This window comes from Somniosus microcephalus, chromosome 6, assembly GCF_052327205.1.
Source record: "Somniosus microcephalus isolate GS21.2 chromosome 6, FLI_Smic_1.0, whole genome shotgun sequence".
Classification (NCBI taxonomy): domain Eukaryota; kingdom Metazoa; phylum Chordata; class Chondrichthyes; order Squaliformes; family Somniosidae; genus Somniosus; species Somniosus microcephalus.
In genome coordinates this window covers 92,672,654-92,693,054 of record NC_140992.1, presented here as the reverse complement: position 1 = coordinate 92,693,054, position 20,401 = coordinate 92,672,654, and the positions used below count along the sequence as shown (strand labels likewise).

General features: G+C 40.1%; 1 protein-coding gene across 4 annotated transcripts in view; it reads right to left on the bottom strand.

Annotated features, from left to right (window-relative positions):
* Positions 1-5,845: 5,845 nt before the first annotated feature.
* per2 (period circadian clock 2) overlaps positions 5,846-20,401 on the bottom strand; it is a 96,650-nt gene continuing 82,094 nt past the window's right edge. For 2 of the 4 annotated variants that reach the window (XM_085990525.1, XM_085990527.1), the window contains exons 23-24: positions 15,846-15,996; positions 5,846-9,059 (exon numbers count right to left, since the gene is read on the bottom strand). In XM_085990525.1, the coding sequence (XP_085846651.1) occupies positions 8,847-9,059; positions 15,846-15,996 (364 nt within the window). In that variant the 3' untranslated portion in view covers positions 5,846-8,846. The other 2 variants (XM_085990529.1, XM_085990528.1) reach the window with 2 other exon arrangements.

The window sequence follows — 20,401 nt, the reverse complement described above, 5'->3', positions numbered from 1 at the left end:
TCTGAAGTAGAAAGTGATAGCAATTCTTTTCTAACCAAAATCTTCCTTTCTGAAGCGACCCATAAAAAAAAATAAACTTTTTGACTGCTAAATGCAAAGCACTTTTAGTTAAAATAAATTTGGTATAGACAATGGATGTCTGGGAGATAAAACCCTTCTTTTGTAGCAGTCCTTTCTGCAGTTTCATGTACATTATTGATTGACTTAATGATTAGTCAAGTAAATGCTTTGGTGGACTGGAAGTTAAATAATTCTGGTACAAAGACAATACCATACACTGTAAATACTGGGCTGAAAGGATATTGCCACAACTACAACAGTATCTCTCTCTTGTATTCAGTGGTGTGCTTTTCCCTGTTCTTTCCATACATGTGCACTATTGTATGGATGGATCTTACACAATATGTAAAAGATTTATATGTACAGTCACTAGGTATTTAAAATAACCAGACTTGGATGTAAATGTAGCACAACAAAATGTAACACACCAGCAGTTTTTTTTTCGAAAGTTGTTTTTGTTTGTTTTGAATAATTAGCTTACAATTTGTGTGCCTGAAAGTATAACATCTAATTCAAAAGATGCTAAAGCAACATGATATTCTGCCATTCAGACTCGCCTTTTTAAAATACACCAGCATGACAATATACAGTAATCTATAAATCAGTTATAAAAGTAAAATAAAAATTGTGTGGAATCCATATTTTTCCAATTTTACCCATAAGTAAAATGTTATAAAAGTCCCAATAACTTGGCTTAATACTCCTACATTACAATATAAATAATGCTCTTGCCACAGAAGAATTATATTTTAATTACAAATAAATCGTACAACCCTTAAAGCTGTTTCCCTCTCTAATATTTATCTTCATATTGATCTAAGTAGAATATTATTACATGCCAAAATGCATGTTTAATATCATTGTGTTAGTGAGGTAATATGAATTTAAATAAAATGGTAACTAATGAATAATAATTTCCTTCAAAGAATAAACTAATTTCGAGAAGCACAAAAGCAGCCCTCAAAGACCGTTCTTCAGTGCATCTTTGGTCAGTGACTTCCTGAACATTTGGAGGCTTTTGACTCTATTGACCCATGAAAGTTCTGAAGCGTTAGTGACAAAGACGCTGACATCAGTCTAACGAGGAAAGCGTGATAGTTTGGCTAATTGCCACATAAATCAGGAAAGTACCACCAAAAGAAAGAGGCCCTTTTCACACTGAAATAAGACTAAAGAAGTCTGTTATAAACATTTATGGGAGCCCGCACACATAGCCAAGCCTATTATCCAGTCAAATACTTGGTACTCAGCACAAACAGGCTGAATTGATTGTCTTAATAATAGCCATCCCTAAGATGTAGATCTAAACATTTATTCATGCTTTCTTGAAGATCCAAATTAATTGTGTACTGATTATTCAAAACAATCAAAAACATCTTTAAAAATGTGGGTACCTTACATGATATAGTATTACATTTACATCCAGTTAGCTTGTCAACCTATTGACCAAATAGAATATCTAGTTTTATAGTATTTGGGTTTATTACAGTGATAATTTCTGATCAAATTCCATGATTATGTGCACATTTGTGTGGAAGATTTAAACCAATGATCTTGCAGAGTGAATGAAACATCAATGATACAGATAAACACTGTTTATCATGGCCAATGGAACTTTCTTTGGGGGATGGTCAGTATTGTCTAAGGAAATGAGATGGCATAACACACTGAAACAAAATAAATCTAGTAAAGACTCATAAAAGTTGTGATGGAGCTGACAGGCACTTGAAACTTATCTGAATACTCTTCTTCCAGGATCACTACAGTCTATTGTGTAGTCTTCTTGTACTTCTTCAGGACTTCTTTGTCACTAAGATTGAGACCATCCATTCAGCTGCCTCTGCGGCTTCCCTCCCTTCCCCCAGCCCACCGGGCCAAACTTCCACTAAGGTTCCCCCCCTGCCCTAGCCCTGAACTCGCATCTTTCTCTCATTTCTCTCCTATCTCCCCCCATGCCCTCTCTGAGCTCATCTTGTCCATGAGACCCACCTCCTGCTCCCTTGACCCTATTCCCACTAAACTGCTGACCATCCAAATTTCCTTCCTGGTCCCCATGTAAGCTGATATTATTAACGGTTCCCTCTCCTCAGATACGGTCCCCCTCCCCTTCAAATCTGCTGTCATCACTCCTCTCCTCAAAAAAAACCCTTGAAGCCTCTGTCCTTGCAAACTACCACCCCATCTCCAACCTCCCTTTCCTCTCCAAAGTCCTTGAACATGCTGTCGCCTCCCAAATCCGTGCCCATTTTCCCCAGAACTCTAAGATTGAATCCCTCTAATCAAGTTTACGTCCCTCTACCTAAATGGCTCTTATTGTCACAAATAACATCCTATGTGACTGTGACAGATTATCCCTCCTTCCTTGTCCTTTTCAACCCGTCTGCAGCCTTTGACATGGTTGACTACACCATCCTCCTCCAACTCCTCTCCTCCGTCATCCAACTGGGTGGCACTGCATTTGCCTGGTTCCATTCTCATCTATCCAGTTGAAGCCAAAGAATCACCTGCAATGGCTTCTCTTCCCACTCCCGCACCATTACCTCTGGTGTCCCCCAAGGATCTATCCTTGGCCCCCTCCTATTTCTCATTTACATGCTGCCCCTCAGCGATATCATCTGAAAACACGTTGGGTTCCACATGTACATTGATGACACCCAGCTCTACCTCACCACCACCTCTTTTGACCCCCCCCCCCTCAGTTCAGCTTTCTCTAGCAAACATGAATGTTTAGCTTTGATTTATAAGCCAAGTTTATAACAAAGAAACTGCTACGGAATGAGTGCCAAATCTGATTTCAATCAGAGATTCCGTCTTCGAAGGAGTATACTATTAGAATTATTTGGCCTTTTTCTGCCTGAATTTTTGAAGGATTCCGAGACAGAAAATGAAGAAAATGCTGTAATTGAGAACAACCACCTGTCCAGCGACCTATTCCTCAGGAAGAAGGGAAGGCTCTTGTTCTTGGATGTGACAAAGAGATCCATGTTTCAACAACCCCATTCATGAAACAGAAAATGATTACCTACTTGACAGGGACATCTTCATTCTTCAAATGGAAAGCATCCCTAACTAGGTTAAACCCTGATGGCAAATGAGAAGGGTCCCTTAAGAGTTGGTTTTCTTAGTATTCAATCTTAGTGATGTCAAATCATCAGACAGATGGTGTTGTCCTGTGTTATAAAATAAATATTCTTCCTGGACATCACTGACCTTTTCCCAGAAGTGATAGAAGTACTGAGGTAAACAACATAGTATTACAACATACATCAGGAATAAAGTAGATAACTATACGAAAAGGAAAGGGTGGTGGATGGTACGAGAAGGATGTTTCCTGTTCAAAGGATTAAGACACTACTGATACATAATCTTGCTCTCTTTATTTACATACTCCACACCCCACTGGATGTACTACCAATTATACCACTTCAACAAACAACACATCCAGTAACCAGAAACAATCACAGTATAGTTGCCATCAATAGAGAACATAACGCAGGGGCAGTTGAATGGGCAGGGACTCTCAATAAATGTGTAAGCCTGATAACTACCGGGGTGGATATAGGGGAAAGCTATAAACGGGTGTGGGATCAGAGCTGAAAGCGGTTAGTCACAATTGCATGTGGTATATGCATCTGGGCATTACATTGCCAACATCTTTGAACTGCGTCAGAAATTCCTTCACAGAAGTATATGGATTCCTCTCAATGGCTTTCCCTTTGCCACCAGAAATACCAACTTCTTGGGAGGCAAGACAAACATTTCCTTTTCCAGGAATCATGCCCTTGCCTTGAATGTGGTGGTGGGGGTGGGGGAGGGGGATGCAGGAGGTGAGGTACAATTACTGTAGACAAAGGTTCAATGATAACTCAATAGTGGAAGGGACCATGGACCCAAGTATAACTGAGGCCTGGGCAGGGCTTCGATCGCTGATGAGGCCTTATTTCCAGTGGTAGCTGGGATGTGATGGGCTAACTGTTAGAGCAAAAATACTCTAAGGGGTTTAGGCCCTAGCCTGCAGAATCTGTGTAACATTTCAGAAGCTGCACGATGCAGTGTGTCAGAAGACCCTCACGTCTGTAAAAACATCTCTGGATCACCTTGCACTATGGTTTCTTTACTGGCCCATTGCTCTTTATGGCTAATTTGAATAAGTCAGTCCTGAAGTTTAAAAATGATGCAAATTGCTCCAGTAATGATGTTCTCTGCTTCCTTTCCAAAGCACACCAATTACATGGAGTTTGGTACATCCTTTGCTTTCCAATGCAGTGTTTGATATTGTTGGGAAAAATCAGATCACTGGCCAGTTACTTTCTTCATCAAGGTTGCAGTTTTTAGCTGTCTTAGGCAAGATGCTGACTTCATGACAGAGTGGCTGGTGTTATCTGTGCTACAATTGATTGGGCCAAGGTGCTCGGCCACAAGGATATTGTGACCATGAAGCCTGGAACTGGGTCAATGTGATTCCACCTGTGGAAATGTTAATAGGGTGGACCAAATAGCAGATGTGACCAATGATTTTCTCATCTTTGCAGCTGAAATCAGAAACAAATTGAAGCCAGAGCCAGCGAGATGCTCAATTGCCAAGCAGCTGCTTGTTCGAATAACAAAGGGAAAGACAAGCGCCTTAAAGTGGTACTTGAAGCCATTTTGAAATAATAAAGAGCTGCCACAATTGATATTCATTGGCAGTACCTGATGCAACTAAATATCCATATGAAATAATTGCTGGGTAGCAATACATTTAGTTGGTAACTCTCCAACAGCAATGTAGAATTCTGTCCAGAGCTACTCCTTAGAGGCCTGGATTGCATAATTGTGGTTCACACACCCATATTTCTTGCATTGTTTAGTTGGTCATCTGCTGTGGGACTGTTACGTGCCTATTGCCAGCAGAGGAAAGGTGAACTTCTTATTGGTCCTCCAATAACAGAAGCACAGTGGTAAACCAAAATAGAGCGTGGACTTGGCGGTTCCAGGTTTCCATTTCAGCACCACTTCCACAGCACTATAAAAGTGTCTTAAAAAAGGTGCATGCACAATATAGGCAAATCACTGCTTTTGGTGTACTCCACATTACTGAGGCTATATTTTCAAATATTTTATCTTAATGCACGAGTGGATAAAACAGGCTTTTATTTTGCTAAAGTTTGAACTTGAGGATAGAATTATCATTATTATTTTCAGGATCCACCCCTTATCGAGGGGAGAAAGTTACATCTACTCAAGGCTGGTTTCTGTGGGGAGAAGAAAAGGGAATGGAGAGGGGGGGAAAGGGTGTATATGGTCACTGAGAATTTTGGAACAGTGCTTCCTTTTCAAGAGAACAGAATGCTGTTGAAGGGGAAGGATGGGGTCTCACTGCAATTTTGGGCTCTCGTAGTGCTGCACTACAGAAAAAGGCACAAAGGCATTGATCATGGGTGTCTGCTGAATGAAGTGTGATTTTTTTTGTAGCCTTCAAATGCCTCATCAAACAAAATAACTTTACCGTCAACTCCTACCGACATCTTGAACCATGAAGTTTGTTAATTAACAATATTGTGGACATTTAATCATTGTTAATCAAAGAAATAAAAGCAACTGACGAAAACGAGAAGGTTAGAAAGACACACATGAAGTTGATGGAAAGACACATCATTGCTTAATTATTTAGCGGTTAGGAAATCACTGGACAAGATCTGCTTAAGCAGAAGATTTAGTTTGTGGTGTACATTTTTTCCACACTTCTGGGCTTTCCAAACTACAAATTCTGACACTACGATACATTAAGACAAACGCAAAGCAGTTTAAGATCGAAGTGAAGCAGTTTATTTATAAAAAACTCATTCAGGTGTTTGCAATATAAAACAATGAACAAAAGATGGTGCAACATAGGCTTCTATTTAACACATTAAAAGTGACCAAAATATATACTCTTTCTAGTCTTTATGAATTCCTCAACAGACTGAGGGAAAGGTACTATAGGTTTGGCTGGCAGCAACCAAAACAGTAAGGTAAACACTGCTCAAATCCATTAAAGTTTATCATTTAAAAAAATGCAATCTCACTTTCCATTTTACATGAAAGGTAGAAATAAAAATTCCCCATTAGAAGAGGAAACCTTCAATTGGGAACCAGCTCCAGAATTTAAGGATGGCCACCAGGAAAGGATCGGTTTCCTCATTTCACAGATTCTATGGATTAAGGATAACAGCAATGCAAATTCACGATTTCTATTTTTTTTCCTTTCTAAAAAAGGCCATAGCAAGATTAACTTCAAAGAAACAAACAATTCAATCCTACAGAATAACCAAAATAAAGATATATTCAAAACAAGTCTCAACATTAGAAACTTTTTCTTTTTTTAAGAAAAAAGCCAAGAGTTGTAGTTAATATTAAGATGCTTTTGATAAATTTTGTATTTTGTGAGTATCCTTTGTTAATCAGTGGGCTGATGATATAGTGTGGGTATTGGTTTAGAAGAGTTACCCAGCTTAGCTGTGCCATGGAACTATGTACAATTGAGGTTAAATAACTCGTGGGTGAATGTTCAACTCTACTGATGTCATTGATATCTTGCACTGTCACGCTCAGCATCTCCTTCAAGCCAGCATTCCAATGAAGCCACTGCTCAAAAATTATTCAGCAAAATGATAATAAAGACTGTAGGTGATATCCCATATAGAAATATGAAAATTGAGCATTTTAAAATCAAACTGAACCCTTGGGAGAAGGATCTGCTACACAATTGACATGGATAAGATCAGATCTCTGTTCTACCTTCAGCACCTCCATTCTCTCAGCAGCCAGAAAAATCAGGACACTGTTTGTGAAGTGGCAGAGTATCAAAATCACAATTCCAAATCTTCAATTAAATGAGTTTGTGTAACCAAATCTTTCAAATATTAGAATGAAAATGTCAATAATCAAATCCATTGTACTTTCAAAACTCATGCACAGCTCAATGGTACACCGCATCAACCAATATGCTCTACCGTAATGTGGTAGGGCATAGGTTGTGTGTTTTAGGCTATGATTCTCCATATAAGCTTCTGGTCATACAAAGATGATCAGCAGAGGCTCCAAATAGAAATAAGGCACTTCCACATACAAGGGTGTATGTGTGCTTGGAGACAGGGCGGATACCGAAGAGTAAATCAAACTGTGTTGTTTTTAAATCGATCATTTATTGAGCAACACTAGCAAAGGCAGGGAACAGCCTTCAGTCTGGAAAAGATCAGAGTTCAATCTTTTCAATTAGGGAGCAGCATTTGGCATGGGAAACAAAATTATTAATATTCCGGGGTAATGTTGCTGGTGCGGACACTGGAGCATCAATCCAGCTACTAAATTTGAAAATTAAAATTTTCCTAGAGGAGAAAATAGGAGTGACCTGGTTTACAGAATGTTCCCATAATAATGAAAAATAAACCCTCTCACAAGGGAGGGGTTGAGAGGAAGAAGTCAGCAGAGTCAGCAAAATGGCCAAGAGGAGCACAGTAGCCAATAGAAATAGGTGCAGCACATGGTTCACATGGCACAGTGTATTGGGTGTGTGACCAAGAGATAATGCCCACACTATAGTAAAATTTCACGTGTTACTGGACACCAGCAATCCTAACTGTCAAATAAGGCAAATATTAAAACATATCCATTGTAAAATTTTTACATTTCACACCACATTAACACTACTTCAGATAACTTTTAAAATACCTAGCATTTATGAACAAGTTATGTATAAAGTTTTAATTTCCATAAGGAAGTCTAACAAATAGGATGTTTTATGAAAACATGCCATTTTTTGAAATCTATGCAACAATCTAAAAAATTTATAAATTGGTAAAGCTTCGTCTACGTGTTATCATGTGACACTGTGACTCCTCAAATACACAACTGCTACATGACACACTTCTTTCACAATAGCCAGAACACTATTATCTAGTAGGGGATTTAATGAAGCACTGGACTGTTGCTGGTTATGTGGGCTCCCAAGATTGGAAAAAATATCTACAAGCTTCATTTCAGTTTACTTCAGCCTTTCTTGGGCTCACTGTTTATTCCTTTGGCCCAGAATTTGGAGTGCGTCACTGTAATTGCACTTCTCCAACTGTTTACTGTTGTGGACTTTGCTGGTCCATTCCAGTGAGGTCCAACGTTGAAAATACCAGCTTTAGTACATATTCCAATTAACATCCAGAAATTAGAATGAGGAGTTAAAGCCTACAGCTGAATGTCCAGGTTCAGGGATCTGCATGTACATCTGAAACCACAATTATTCTTACAGCTCATTTCCAAGTCTCTAGTGTTCTCAGTGTATGTCTCCAACTAGTAGAACAATCTGCTAAAATATTTGATTTTATGGAACAGTTTCCCCCCCACTACAAAATTATACACAGCTAGTTAATGGACTTTGTAAAAGGGATTACAAAACTCCACAAAGGACATTTATCTATATGGTGAAATGAATACATAATCAACTGTCAAATGAATTTAATGACTAGAATATCAAAAACTAAATACATTCAGAAATGCTAGTGTCATTTACAAAAGGCAGCTTTGTCAGATACAATAATACCAGATTCCATGAACATATACATTAAAAACTGTAGTTACATTTAGAAATAATTCAACTTGAAGCAACACAATTCATGGTATTAAATAATACCTGTTTTTTTTTTTTTAAAAAGACACAAAATCTCACACTTTTCTTCAGCTTAAGGTGAGATGCAATTTCTTGAAACTCCCAAAAAAGGAGTTTTGTGCATTCATACCTATTAAGCAGGAGTCCTTTTGCACACTCAACATTTTCAACTTGCAGAGTTTCCAAATGCATTTGTTGCAATTTCCAGATTAGAGGTTGCTATTTCGGTATGTTTTTGCTCTTCAGTTGCAAAGATCAAGGGCTGATAGCCAACATCGTGACTTGGCTCCATCATTCCTTTCAACTCTACATTATGGATTTCTACATCAAATGTCGTCGAGTTGCTTTGTGATGCATTTTTTTCACAGCAAACCGAATCCTAAATTAACAAGATGACTTAGAATCCAACATAAACTCAAAGCAGGCTGATGCAATTCCATAACCCGCCCCACCTCCATCCAAAATCATAGATTATGGAATAAAAGATTACAAGCAAATATTTCTAAAATATTTTTGTCTCCTCAGTTTCCTTTTTTCTAGTCATTGCACATTTTTAATTATTCGAAGAGAACATTCTCCCTAAATTAGATAACCTGGAGATCTGCCCATTTTTGACTAAACCCAATTTTTTTTTCATAATCAGGAATAAAAAGTCAGTTGACACCAAGATCGTATTCAATTCAGAAATGAATCCTCTTTGCCCATTTTGATATTTAACTATCTTGTCTGTCAAAAAAGTCACAGCCCTGATGGTTATTTATTCTTACTAGCTGTGTGTTGTTGGAATGAACATTGCAATAAAACAGCAAAATGTTCCACAGGAAATTACATTGGCTGCTTCATTAACTCTGGAGTAAATCCCTATGCCTTACTGAACCATATGCAGTTCTGCTTGATCACCACCATTCTCCCTACATATAGATATGTACAATAAACCTGTTCATCATTCTTATATTCCATTATATGCCAATGATAAATGAAGTTAGTTCTGGCTTCAGGACTTGAAATAAAGAATAGATTTGCCTTCCAAAGCTAGGCTTTATTAACTTTAAAATCTGCAGCACATCTTTCCACATCCAGTCCCAACCAAAGCTGGAAAAGAACTGAATTTAAGGTGGCCACCACACATCATGTGACATCAACTACCAATGAGATTACAACATATATCCCAAGGCAGTTAACAAACAACCAATCACAATACTTTTACTAAACAAGGAATAATCACCACATTCACCCCTCCTTTTAAAATATACTCCAACCTAAATAACCTTTACAATTTATAATTAATTATTTACAACTAAAACTATGCACAAGAGTAAAACTGTTTACATGACACAATACTAAGTGAACAACAAATAATAACAGTGCACATAAGTATTAAGTATCTCTCAACTAAAACAATATAATATAATATTTCAACAATTTTAAAACATTACTATCAATTTAAAAGTCCATTTTCAATCGGTCGACCGGATATCTTGTTCATGTCGACCTTCTTAACCTTGGTGAAATTCCTTGCCCTCCCACACCAGAAGGCACAGAAGTATCTTCAGCAGGAAGGCTATCCATATCCCGATTTTCAACGGTTTCCAGATTAGAAATCCCATCAGAAGGTAAACTGGGACGGTCATAAACATCGATCAAGGGCTGACTAATAGAAGTATAATTATCTGCAATCGGATTGGAGACATTCGTAGTATCTGTAACAGCATCCACATTATCTAAATCATGACTATTGTTAATATCCTCAGAAGAGGGCTGGCCACCACAAGGAGCCAAGTCTTTAATTGAAACGGTACTTTCTTTCCCATCTTGGAATCGAATATGAGCATATTGGGAATTGCCTCCAACAGCTCCACCTCCTCCACTAAAGGATCATATTTTGACAATCTAACATGGCGTCGAAGCAGCACAGGTCCCTGCATAGTAAGCCATGAAGGTACCGAATATCCCGTAGTAGATCTCCGCGGATAGTTAAAGAGCCTTTCATGGGGGGTCACATTAGTAGCCGTTGAAAGCAATGATCTAATGGAATGCAGGGCATCAGGCAGTACCATTTCCCACTGTGTATTCTTAAGGTTCTGGGATGTCAAAGCCAACATAACTGCCTTCCAGATCACCCCATTGTATCGTTCGCACTGTCCATTACCCTGGGGATTATACGGGGTAGTTCTACTAGTAGAAATTCCCCGACTCTGAAGGTATTCCTTCAACTGGGAAGACATAAAAGAACTTCCCTGATCCGAATGGATATACGCAGGCATCCCAAAGATGACAAAAAGTTGAGTCAGACATTTGATAACTGTAGCAGCTGATACATCTGCACAAGGAAAAGCAAAAGGGAACCTTGAAAACTCATCCACAACAGTAAAAATATATGGGTTTTGAGTAGTTGAAGGAAGAGGCCCCTTAAAATCGACGCTCAAACGTTCAAAAGGAGAAGTAGCCTTTATAAGATGAGCTCGTTGAGGCTTAAAGAAATTCGGTTTACACCGAGCGCAGATAGAACATGATGAAGTCATCCGCTTGACGTCTTCAACTGAAAAGGGCAAATTCTTACTGCGTACGAAGTGTATCATCCTCGTAACCCCAGGATGACATAAGGCATTGTGAAGATTAATAAGCGTATCTCCGTGAATCACAGAACAATAAGCCCTCGACAGTGCATCAGCAGCAACATTATCCTTCCCCGGACGATAAACTATGTCAAAATGGTAACATGCCAACTCAATCCTCCATCTCATTATTTTATCATTTTTGATCTTTCCAAAATGTTTAACATCAAACATAAAGGACACAGATTTTTGATCAGTTACCAACGTGAAATGTCGCCCCGATAAATAATGTCTCAATTTACGCAATGCTTCTACTATTGCGTATGCCTCTTTCTCTATTGAAGTATGTCTTTTTTCACTATTGTTCAAAGTACGTGAGAAAAAGGCCACAGGTCTTCCATTTTGGTTCAGAGTAGCCCCAATTGCAAAATCAGAAGCATCCGTCTCGATCACAAAAGGAACCTGCTCATCAATAGAATGCACAACTGCTCCTAAAATATCCTTTTTAAAATTCTCAAAACATGTCCTGGCCTCCCATGATAGAGGATATGTCGTAACCCGAATAAGAGGCCGGATCTTCCGTGAAAAATTTGCAATCCAATTAGAATAAGAAAACAGTCCAACAACTCGTTGCAAAGCCTTAGAATTAGTAGGACAAGGTAAATCAATCAATGGTCGCAGACGTTCTGGATCTGGTTTAATCTTGTTTCCCGAGATAATATACCCCAATAGATTTACCTCAGTAGTCGAAAAAAAACATTTCTCTTTATTAAACGTTAAACCAACTTTTTCCGCAGCTTGAAGGAATCTTTTTAAATTAGAATCATGCTCCACCCTTGATTTGCCACACACTGTGATGTCATCTAAGTATGAAAAGGTGTCAGAGAGGGAGTTATCACTTATAAAAGCATCCATTGCCCATTGAAAACAAGCAACACCATTAGTAACACCAAATGGTATTCGGCAAAACTGATACAGCTTTCCACCAGCCTCAAAGGCCGTATATGGTTGATCCTTCTTAACAATAGGAATCTGATGATAAGCACTCTTTAGGTCAATAGTGCTAAAAACCTTATACGGAGATACTTTATTGATAAGCTCATCAATCTTAGGCAAAGGGTACGCATCTAATTGAGTATACCTATTAATAGTTTGGGAATAGTCTATCACCATTCGTTTCTTGTGTCTCTCGTTAGTCGTGACAACTACCTGTGCTCGCCAAGGCGAACAACTAGGTTCAATGATTCCTTCCAATAAGAGACGTTGAACTTCAGAATTAATAAATTCTCTATCCTGACTACTATATCTTCTTGACTTGGTAGCAATTGGCTTACAATCCGGCATCAAATTGGAAAAAAGTGATAATGGAGAAATGGATAAAGAGGTTAATCCACAAATAGATAAAGGTGGCTTAGTCCCTCCAAATGAAAGACTAAGAGACTCGTGTAACTGAAGCACATCATGTCCAATCAAAATATCCGCACAGAGATTAGGCAAAACAGATAGGCGTATATCAGTATACGTATTACCTAGAAGAATCATTTTCACAAAGCAACAACCAGCTATTTGTGAAGTAAGGGTCGTCTGAGCCATACACACCTGATACGTAACAGGCGAAATTTTCAAATGCTTCTCCTTCGCAAACTGAAGACTTATAAAACTCAGTACTGCCCGTATCTATAAGGGCCTTCACTTCCAACCCATTAACTTGAGCCGTAACTATAGCTTTGTTTAGGCCATGAGCAAATGCAGCAGAAATTGATGCAATAAACGCCCTATCTAAAGGCTGAATAGTCACAGAGGAGGAGGTGGTAGAGGAGGGCCCTCCCACACCAGGAGAGGAGGAGGTAATTGAACCTGATGATTTGCACACGCGTGCATAATGACCTCTCTTGCCACATTTACTACACACAGCCTCCCGAGCAGGACACTTCAGACGAGGGTGCCGGATATTCCCACAAAAATAACACTTCTGAATCCTAGAGGCAACAGCCGCCGAAGTAGAAACTGTTTCAGAATCTAGTAAACCACTCCCATTAAGTCCACATAATTCCTTTTCATCCGAAACCAGTCGCAGGCCGATTAAAAAGAGCATAAGAATCCGAACTTCTCTGAGCCACATCCAATGTAGAAGCTTGCTCAAAAGCACTTTTAAGATCCAAAGTCTTATTTTCTAACAACCGCTGACGAATTGATCTAGACAGTAATCCATTAATAAAAGCATCCCGTACCGATTCTTCCTTATATTCTTCAGCCGTCACGGCCTTATAATTACAGTTAACACTAAGGCACCGAAGTGCTTGTAAATAAGTATCCAAAGATTCTCCCACCTGCTGCCTACGGGCAGATAGAAGGTGACGTGCAAATACCTCATTCTTTGGTTTAACAAAAATCTTTTCCAATGTAGAAATAGCCACTTCGTAAGTTTTACAGTCCAAAATATATTTATATACATCCGGAGCAATGTAGTTGATCAGCATATTCAGCTTATTTAGAGACTCTTGATCCAACACGCCCAAAAAGTTTTTAAATGTACAATACCAATGTTTCCATTTATCATCCACTCCAGCAGAATTGGGGTCAGCCTTGAATCGTTCTGGTTGAAGATATCGCTCCATTCTAACATAAAGTTAATAAATTGAAATAAAGAATAGATTTGCCTTCCAAAGCTAGGCTTTATTAACTTTAAAATCTGCAGCACATCTTTCCACATCCAGTCCCAACCAAAGCTGGAAAAGAACTGAATTTAAGGTGGCCACCACACATCATGTGACATCAACTACCAATGAGATTACAACATATATCCCAAGGCAGTTAACAAACAACCAATCACAATACTTTTACTAAACAAGGAATAATCACCACAGGACTCAATCTATTTTTCATTTTTATTATAATTTACTTTCCCCCCTTGACTTCTGTTAATCAGGAACAGACCCAATTCTCAATGTTTAAACAGAGGTGTTATTTTGTGCACTCGGACTAGTATATTCCACACACTGACTACCTGAAGCAACAATTGCACTCTATAATAAATCCTATGAAATTGTAATTTTGGCATTTTTGATTGCATTCGCTAAAAAGGTTGAATAGTTACTCCAGATTGCTTTTAGTAGATGATGATTCACAAGTAGCCCCGTAAAATTTCAATTTGTTTTTAAAAATAACACTTTAAGGCCATTTTCATACAAATCAAATCTGAATGTTGCTGAAATTTCAATAGAATCATGGAACCTTGCAACATCTTGTATGGATAAAGAAAAATTGAGATGGTCGTATCGTTTCATACAAAACGGTGCATTTTGCACACTGCAAAGTAATATAAGTTGCGATACTTAAGTTCAAAATTGAGTTTTTACATGCCAGCTGAAGTTTTCAAATTGCTCCTTCATATAATGTTGAAGATTTCACATAATCAGATCCAAATATCCACGTACTGTTGGTAACTTTTCTACCTATTTGTAGTTTGGTATGTATTTGAACCAAACAAAAGGTGTTAGTAAATTTAAAACAGAAAATGCTGGAAATACTCAGCAAGTCAGGCAGCATCAGTGGGGAGAGAAACGTTTCAGGTCGATGACCTTTCATTAAAATTGGAAGAAGGGATTGAACAGTTTTTAAGCAAGTGCAGAGCCAGGGAAACTGTGGAAGGGGGGAGGAGAACACAAAGGGGAAAGGTCTGTGATAGGGTAGAGGGCAGGAGTGTTAAATCTCTAACTTTTTCCAGTTCTGATGAATGGTCATCAATCTGAAACGTTAACTCTGTTTCTCTCTCCACAGATGCTGCCTGATCCAAGTGTTACCAGAATTTTGTTTTTATTTCAGATTACCACCATCCGCAATATTTTGCTTTTGTGAAAATGCGCAATTGTGCAAATAAAAAGGTAATGTTAAAAGCATTGAAAATTTTCATGCCTTGTATTTCTACAAGCCACAAGTCTTCTACCTCATTTACAGTTACTCAACTGGGAGGGGGCGGAAAAAAGAACAAGCAAATTTTTTATCTTAAAACACTTTAGTATGGGAGGATAATCCCTTTTCAGGGTAGGTACTACTATTAAAAAAAAATGGAAAACTGCCTGGTTAAGAAACTTCCCATTTCTGAAATTCTACCCCCAGGTTTGAGTATTGACGAAGTATTAAGTTTAAAAGTTGGCACAGTAATGACAAAACTGTGGGAGATTAGGTGGCAGATTGGATTGTCACACAGGCCTTTCACCCCAGTTAAAGTTCAGCCTAGACTAATGGAATGAAAGTCTTTTGTCTGCAGACTATAAAGATTTTGAAGTGAAGCAAGTTTGGGCAGCCTCAGCACTATGCCCAAGGGCCGTGGGCCTAGAGTAGCCTTAAAACTGGCAATCTCCCTCTAGAGCCCAAAAGGATGGCTGTCAATGGTGCAGTCAATGGTGCTTGAGAGATTGGATCCAAGGCATATTGCTGAGACAGAAAGGAAGAAACTTTACTGTTCTAGTACTTGGCTGAACTATGCTTTGTTTGGGAGTACGGAATAGTGACAGATGATAAAACGGGTGAGGACGTCACCATGAAAACATAATTCACTCCTCCTGCCAAAACAAATTAAAGAAATTTGGAAAAAACCCAATACTTACTGTGACATCGATGGTCTTTGGTAGTATACTTGTCTTAAACCAGGGAAAGACCTCGGAGAGTTCTTTTTTTTGCTCCTCGGTGAATTTAGGTTGGTTTCTCTGCATCATTTTCAGCTTCTTTCTGTCCTCCTTTAGAACTGTTTTAATGTCCCTGAATTGTAACAATCATGATCAGCAAACTAATTGCACTGCACTTATAAACTTGCATAGCAAAATATTAAAAAGTAAACTGGTCAGCAATATTTGTACTTAACATATGAATCATAGGCCTAGAAATTGGGTATAGTCCCGCTTGGGGCGTTAGAATTGGCGCAGCGCAAAGTTTATAGCCAGACACAACTTATCGCCCCTAAAGGTGACTGAGGCGCGAATTCAGGCATTACATGGGACTCCTAAGGAGCTAAACTTCCGGCGCAACCCAATATCGGAGCGGACGGGCGCAGCGCAGGTGCTCTCAATTACCGATGACCACGAGACTTCCAGGCATCGGCCAGCTCCAGCATCCACACTCTGTGCCTTGTAGGCCTCAGAATCGGCGCAGGCCCTTCTCTGGCGCTAAAAACTTGGACCAGATGGAGAAGGTGAGACAGAGAGCAGAGCGCTTCACCAATGAGGCTCTGGAGCAATTGGTGGCCGCAGTGGAGCGCCGGCGAGATGTTCTCTACCCAGACAATGGCAGGAGGCCGAATCATAAGGACTACCGACGAGCTTGGAGGGATGTATGCCAGAGGGTCAACTCCAGCAGCATGGTGACCAGGAGCCCTATCCAATGCAGAAAGAAATTCAACGACCTCACTCGGGTCGTGAGGGCGAGTGTTGTTTCTGCAAACTTCTGCATCCCTTCATTTGCACCTGACTTTATGGCTACAGGGTGGGCTGTGCCCCACTGGCCATCTGCCAGCAAGCACCCATGGCCCTTTCTGGGCACACACATGCACATTTGACTCAAGACGTCATGTAAGGGCTCTTGCACCATGGGGGGCATGAGATGATCACTCAGGGCATCATGTAACATAACTTCCCCTCCTTTCCCCTGCAGTCCAAGCTGGCAAGGATTCGCAAAGACCAGCTTCGCACCAGTGGAGGACCTCCACAAGTGGTCACTCTCACGGATCTCGAGGAGAGTGTCCACCAGATTCTTGGAGGATGTCTGAGTGGTCCTGTAACCACTGCAGCTGCCAACCCCATTGTCGACAGCGATGGTAAGGTTCTCACCTTTTACAACTGTCTCCTTCCACTTGTTCCCCCCCGCCAGCATGCTTTCTCACTGTGGACCCATGTCATAGCCTTGCCGCAATCTGACATCCCTTGCTGCCAAGCTGTCCTTTTGCTAAAGCCACTCTTCCACCTCCCTGCTTTCAGATGCTGCATCACCAGCTCGGGAGCCGGGCCCTCAAGCTGCCAGTGCCAGTGCCTCCGAAGGCTCAAATGAGAAAATTACTGTCCAACAGAAGGTCAGCAACTCTCTCCAGCAATGATCAGAATGGCCAGCCCAAATGGCTGCAGCTTTTATACTAGTGCTGTCCCCTTTAAATAGCGCCCCCCGAGTCCAAGAAGGGCCTGGGAACGCTCCATCCAACTGTCACTAATAGTGCCAGGCGGAATGGTTGCGGGCGCCACCGAATATCTGGTCCGGGGCGCCAAAAAGGCGTTGCACACTGAAATGACGTCATGATCTGCCTGCACCCGCAAAGTGTTAGCGCCGGCGCTAAAAGGATACTCAATATGGGAGGTGGCGCTATATTCACTGCGCCCACCCGAAAATTGGGTAACGCCCCAATTCTCGGGCTCTTTAGGCGCTAATCGCTGGCGCTACCAACCGAATTTCTAGGCCATAGTCTCTTAAAGTGACCACTACAAAATGCCATGCGTAAATGTAAAAAAACCTAATCACACTTCAGCACTGAAATTTCGCTGTGCAATCCTTGCATATGATGCTTAACCTGTCAGTTTATAACTCTTCCTGCCATTTTAGTGAAGGCATAACCCATTTAAACTAGTCGGGTTAACACTCCAGGTAAAATGAAGAATAACTTCAGATGAGCACATTAACTGTTCATATGCTAGTATCAGTGGGTTTGTACTGTCCTCTGCAAGCCTTAACTCAGCTATGATGCTTTGGTGTACTAATTCCCCATTTACAGGAAACTTTGTGCTATCCGGAGGTGAGCTATCCGGCAATCTGGAGCCACCGGCAAAAATCAGCAGCCGTTTTTAATTCTTTTTTTGCTTTGTTTGAACAGTCAAGCTGTGCAAGGTCTGTAGCTATAGCAACAGCTTCAGCTACAGAGCTTTAGGGCCACACCCAAGTGTTTAGAAGCTGTTGCTAAGCAACAGTGTTTGTTGTCAAATACGGAGATAAGAATCTCCGTATCTCTCAACATTAACTCTGGAGAGTACGGCAGTTTTGAGGCAACGGCAGCAGCTCAGTCCCGTGGGTGCCGGATAGCACAAAGTTTCCTGTATTTCCCCAATATCTGAAGCACTGAGTGAGACCTATAACCTTTTTAAACATTTTCTACAACTTGCTCCTACTATCAGCCGAGTTATATTAGACTATTTGGATAACTTTACATCTTGAAATGCAAATGCCACCATGAGACTTGTATGCAACAATTGTATGCAGAGAATTACTGCAATGTCCGAAATCTAAATGTGGGGGTTAAGAATAAGTCCCAGTCATCTATCACAGATAACAAACATTTAGCAACTGAAACCAAGCCTAACATCTGCTGGATTGCTGTCTCATGGTTGTAATATAATATAAGGCATTAAAAAAAAGTACATAACTGGAACAGAACTCGGTATTCAGCACAGATAATTTCCAAAACACCTGCTGTAATTATCAAATTGCTTATCTTTTTATGCAAGAATTATTCCATATCATGGAGCACAGATTGCTGGCTAACAGCTAATGTTGGCACAAAAGCAGACCATAAATCAGAAATCCATTTATAGTACATTTAATTTACTTTATAACAGATAGCAGGGAATAATTTGAAAATGGTTCTCTTGTCTCTGGAGTTCAGAGGGTTATAAACTGCTTAATGTGGTGCTGGCTCTTTGATATTATCCAAAGCCAAAGATTAGATTACCACCTTGCAATCGCCACCAGGCATCTTTTATTCTTTACAGAGAATTGCATTCAGAGATCAGTTAAATTATTTAACCATCGTCAGGAATACAAACCCTGCAAGCTCCCCAGGCAGATTAGTAGTACTGACATAAACTCTGATCCTTAGTCTGTAGTTAGTTAATCTCACCCAGGGCAAAGATTGGAGCACCACTAAATGTGTCCAAGACCGCAGGGCCTGGAGTGTGGGAATAAATGGGGAGGGAGGGGGTGGAAAGGAAATAAAATAAAAATCAGCTAGGTGTCACAACTCCTATGTGGGGAGCCTGGCCTGGCATGTGTGCACTTCGGGTGAAGATGAGATCATGCGTGTGTCTGATGTCCTCCATGGTTGACTAGACTGCCACTCAATCACCGCCTAGTCTACGTGCACATGGGTAGCCATGTTGATGAAATAACAGTACTGCCAATGACCATCGAATTATACCACAGCAAGAGTCAGCAAAAAGGAGGAAATAAAAAAACTGGAGTATAAGGAGCACTGTTTAATATAGTGATGCGCCTGATACAGAGACCATGTTGCAAAAATAGTTCTGTCGAACATATGCAATTCCAATTTCTCATGCCCTCAGAAGAAAATAGGTCTTGCTGATATTTCTCCCACCATTAGAGTACTGTTGTTCGAATATAGTGATGACCCTGCTGCAGTCAGAGACCATGGGGTAGATTTTCAACTTGTCACCCGAGCGTAAAACTGGCCTTGCAGATCGGTTGCCTGTTATAGAAACTGCCTGATTTTTATTTCTATGAAGTCAACTGAAATAAAAACTGGGTGCTTTTCTATAACAGGCAGCCAATCCTGCAACACCAGTTTTAGACCTGGTGAAGATCTACCCCATGCTGCAAGAATAGTTCAGTTAAATATACACGATTCCAATTTCTCATGCCATCAATATATAAATTGGCCTTCCTGGTATTTCTCCCTCCAATAGAGTAGTTATTTGAGATTCCCTTTTCTCTTACAGGTAACACACACTATACTATTCCTGTATCTCTAGTGGAGAAATGCACTTTTCAAACACAAAAGGTTTGCTTTTCACAGGATAGGGGAAGGAGGCAGGAAGGGTTAAATAAGATTATTGGGCAACTGTAAGCTACCAAATGGTCAACATTCTAAATAACAACAGGAAATGCTGGAAAAACTCAGCAGGTCAGGCAACATCCGTGGAGAGAAATTTGAGTTGACGTTTCGGGTTGGACCCTTCTTCAAAACTGGAAAGAAAAGAAACTAGATCGGAGGCAGGGCTGCGATCGGACAAAAGAATAAAAAAAACAAAAGAAGTAAAAGAGATTAGAAGCTAGACGAGATAGTAATAGGCTGGGATTAGGTGTAAAGTGTACTGGCAGGGCAAAAGATAGCTGCCAGGTGTGAGAGAGAGAAACAAAAGGAAAGGGGGGGGGGCGGGGAAAGGAGTGGAACAAT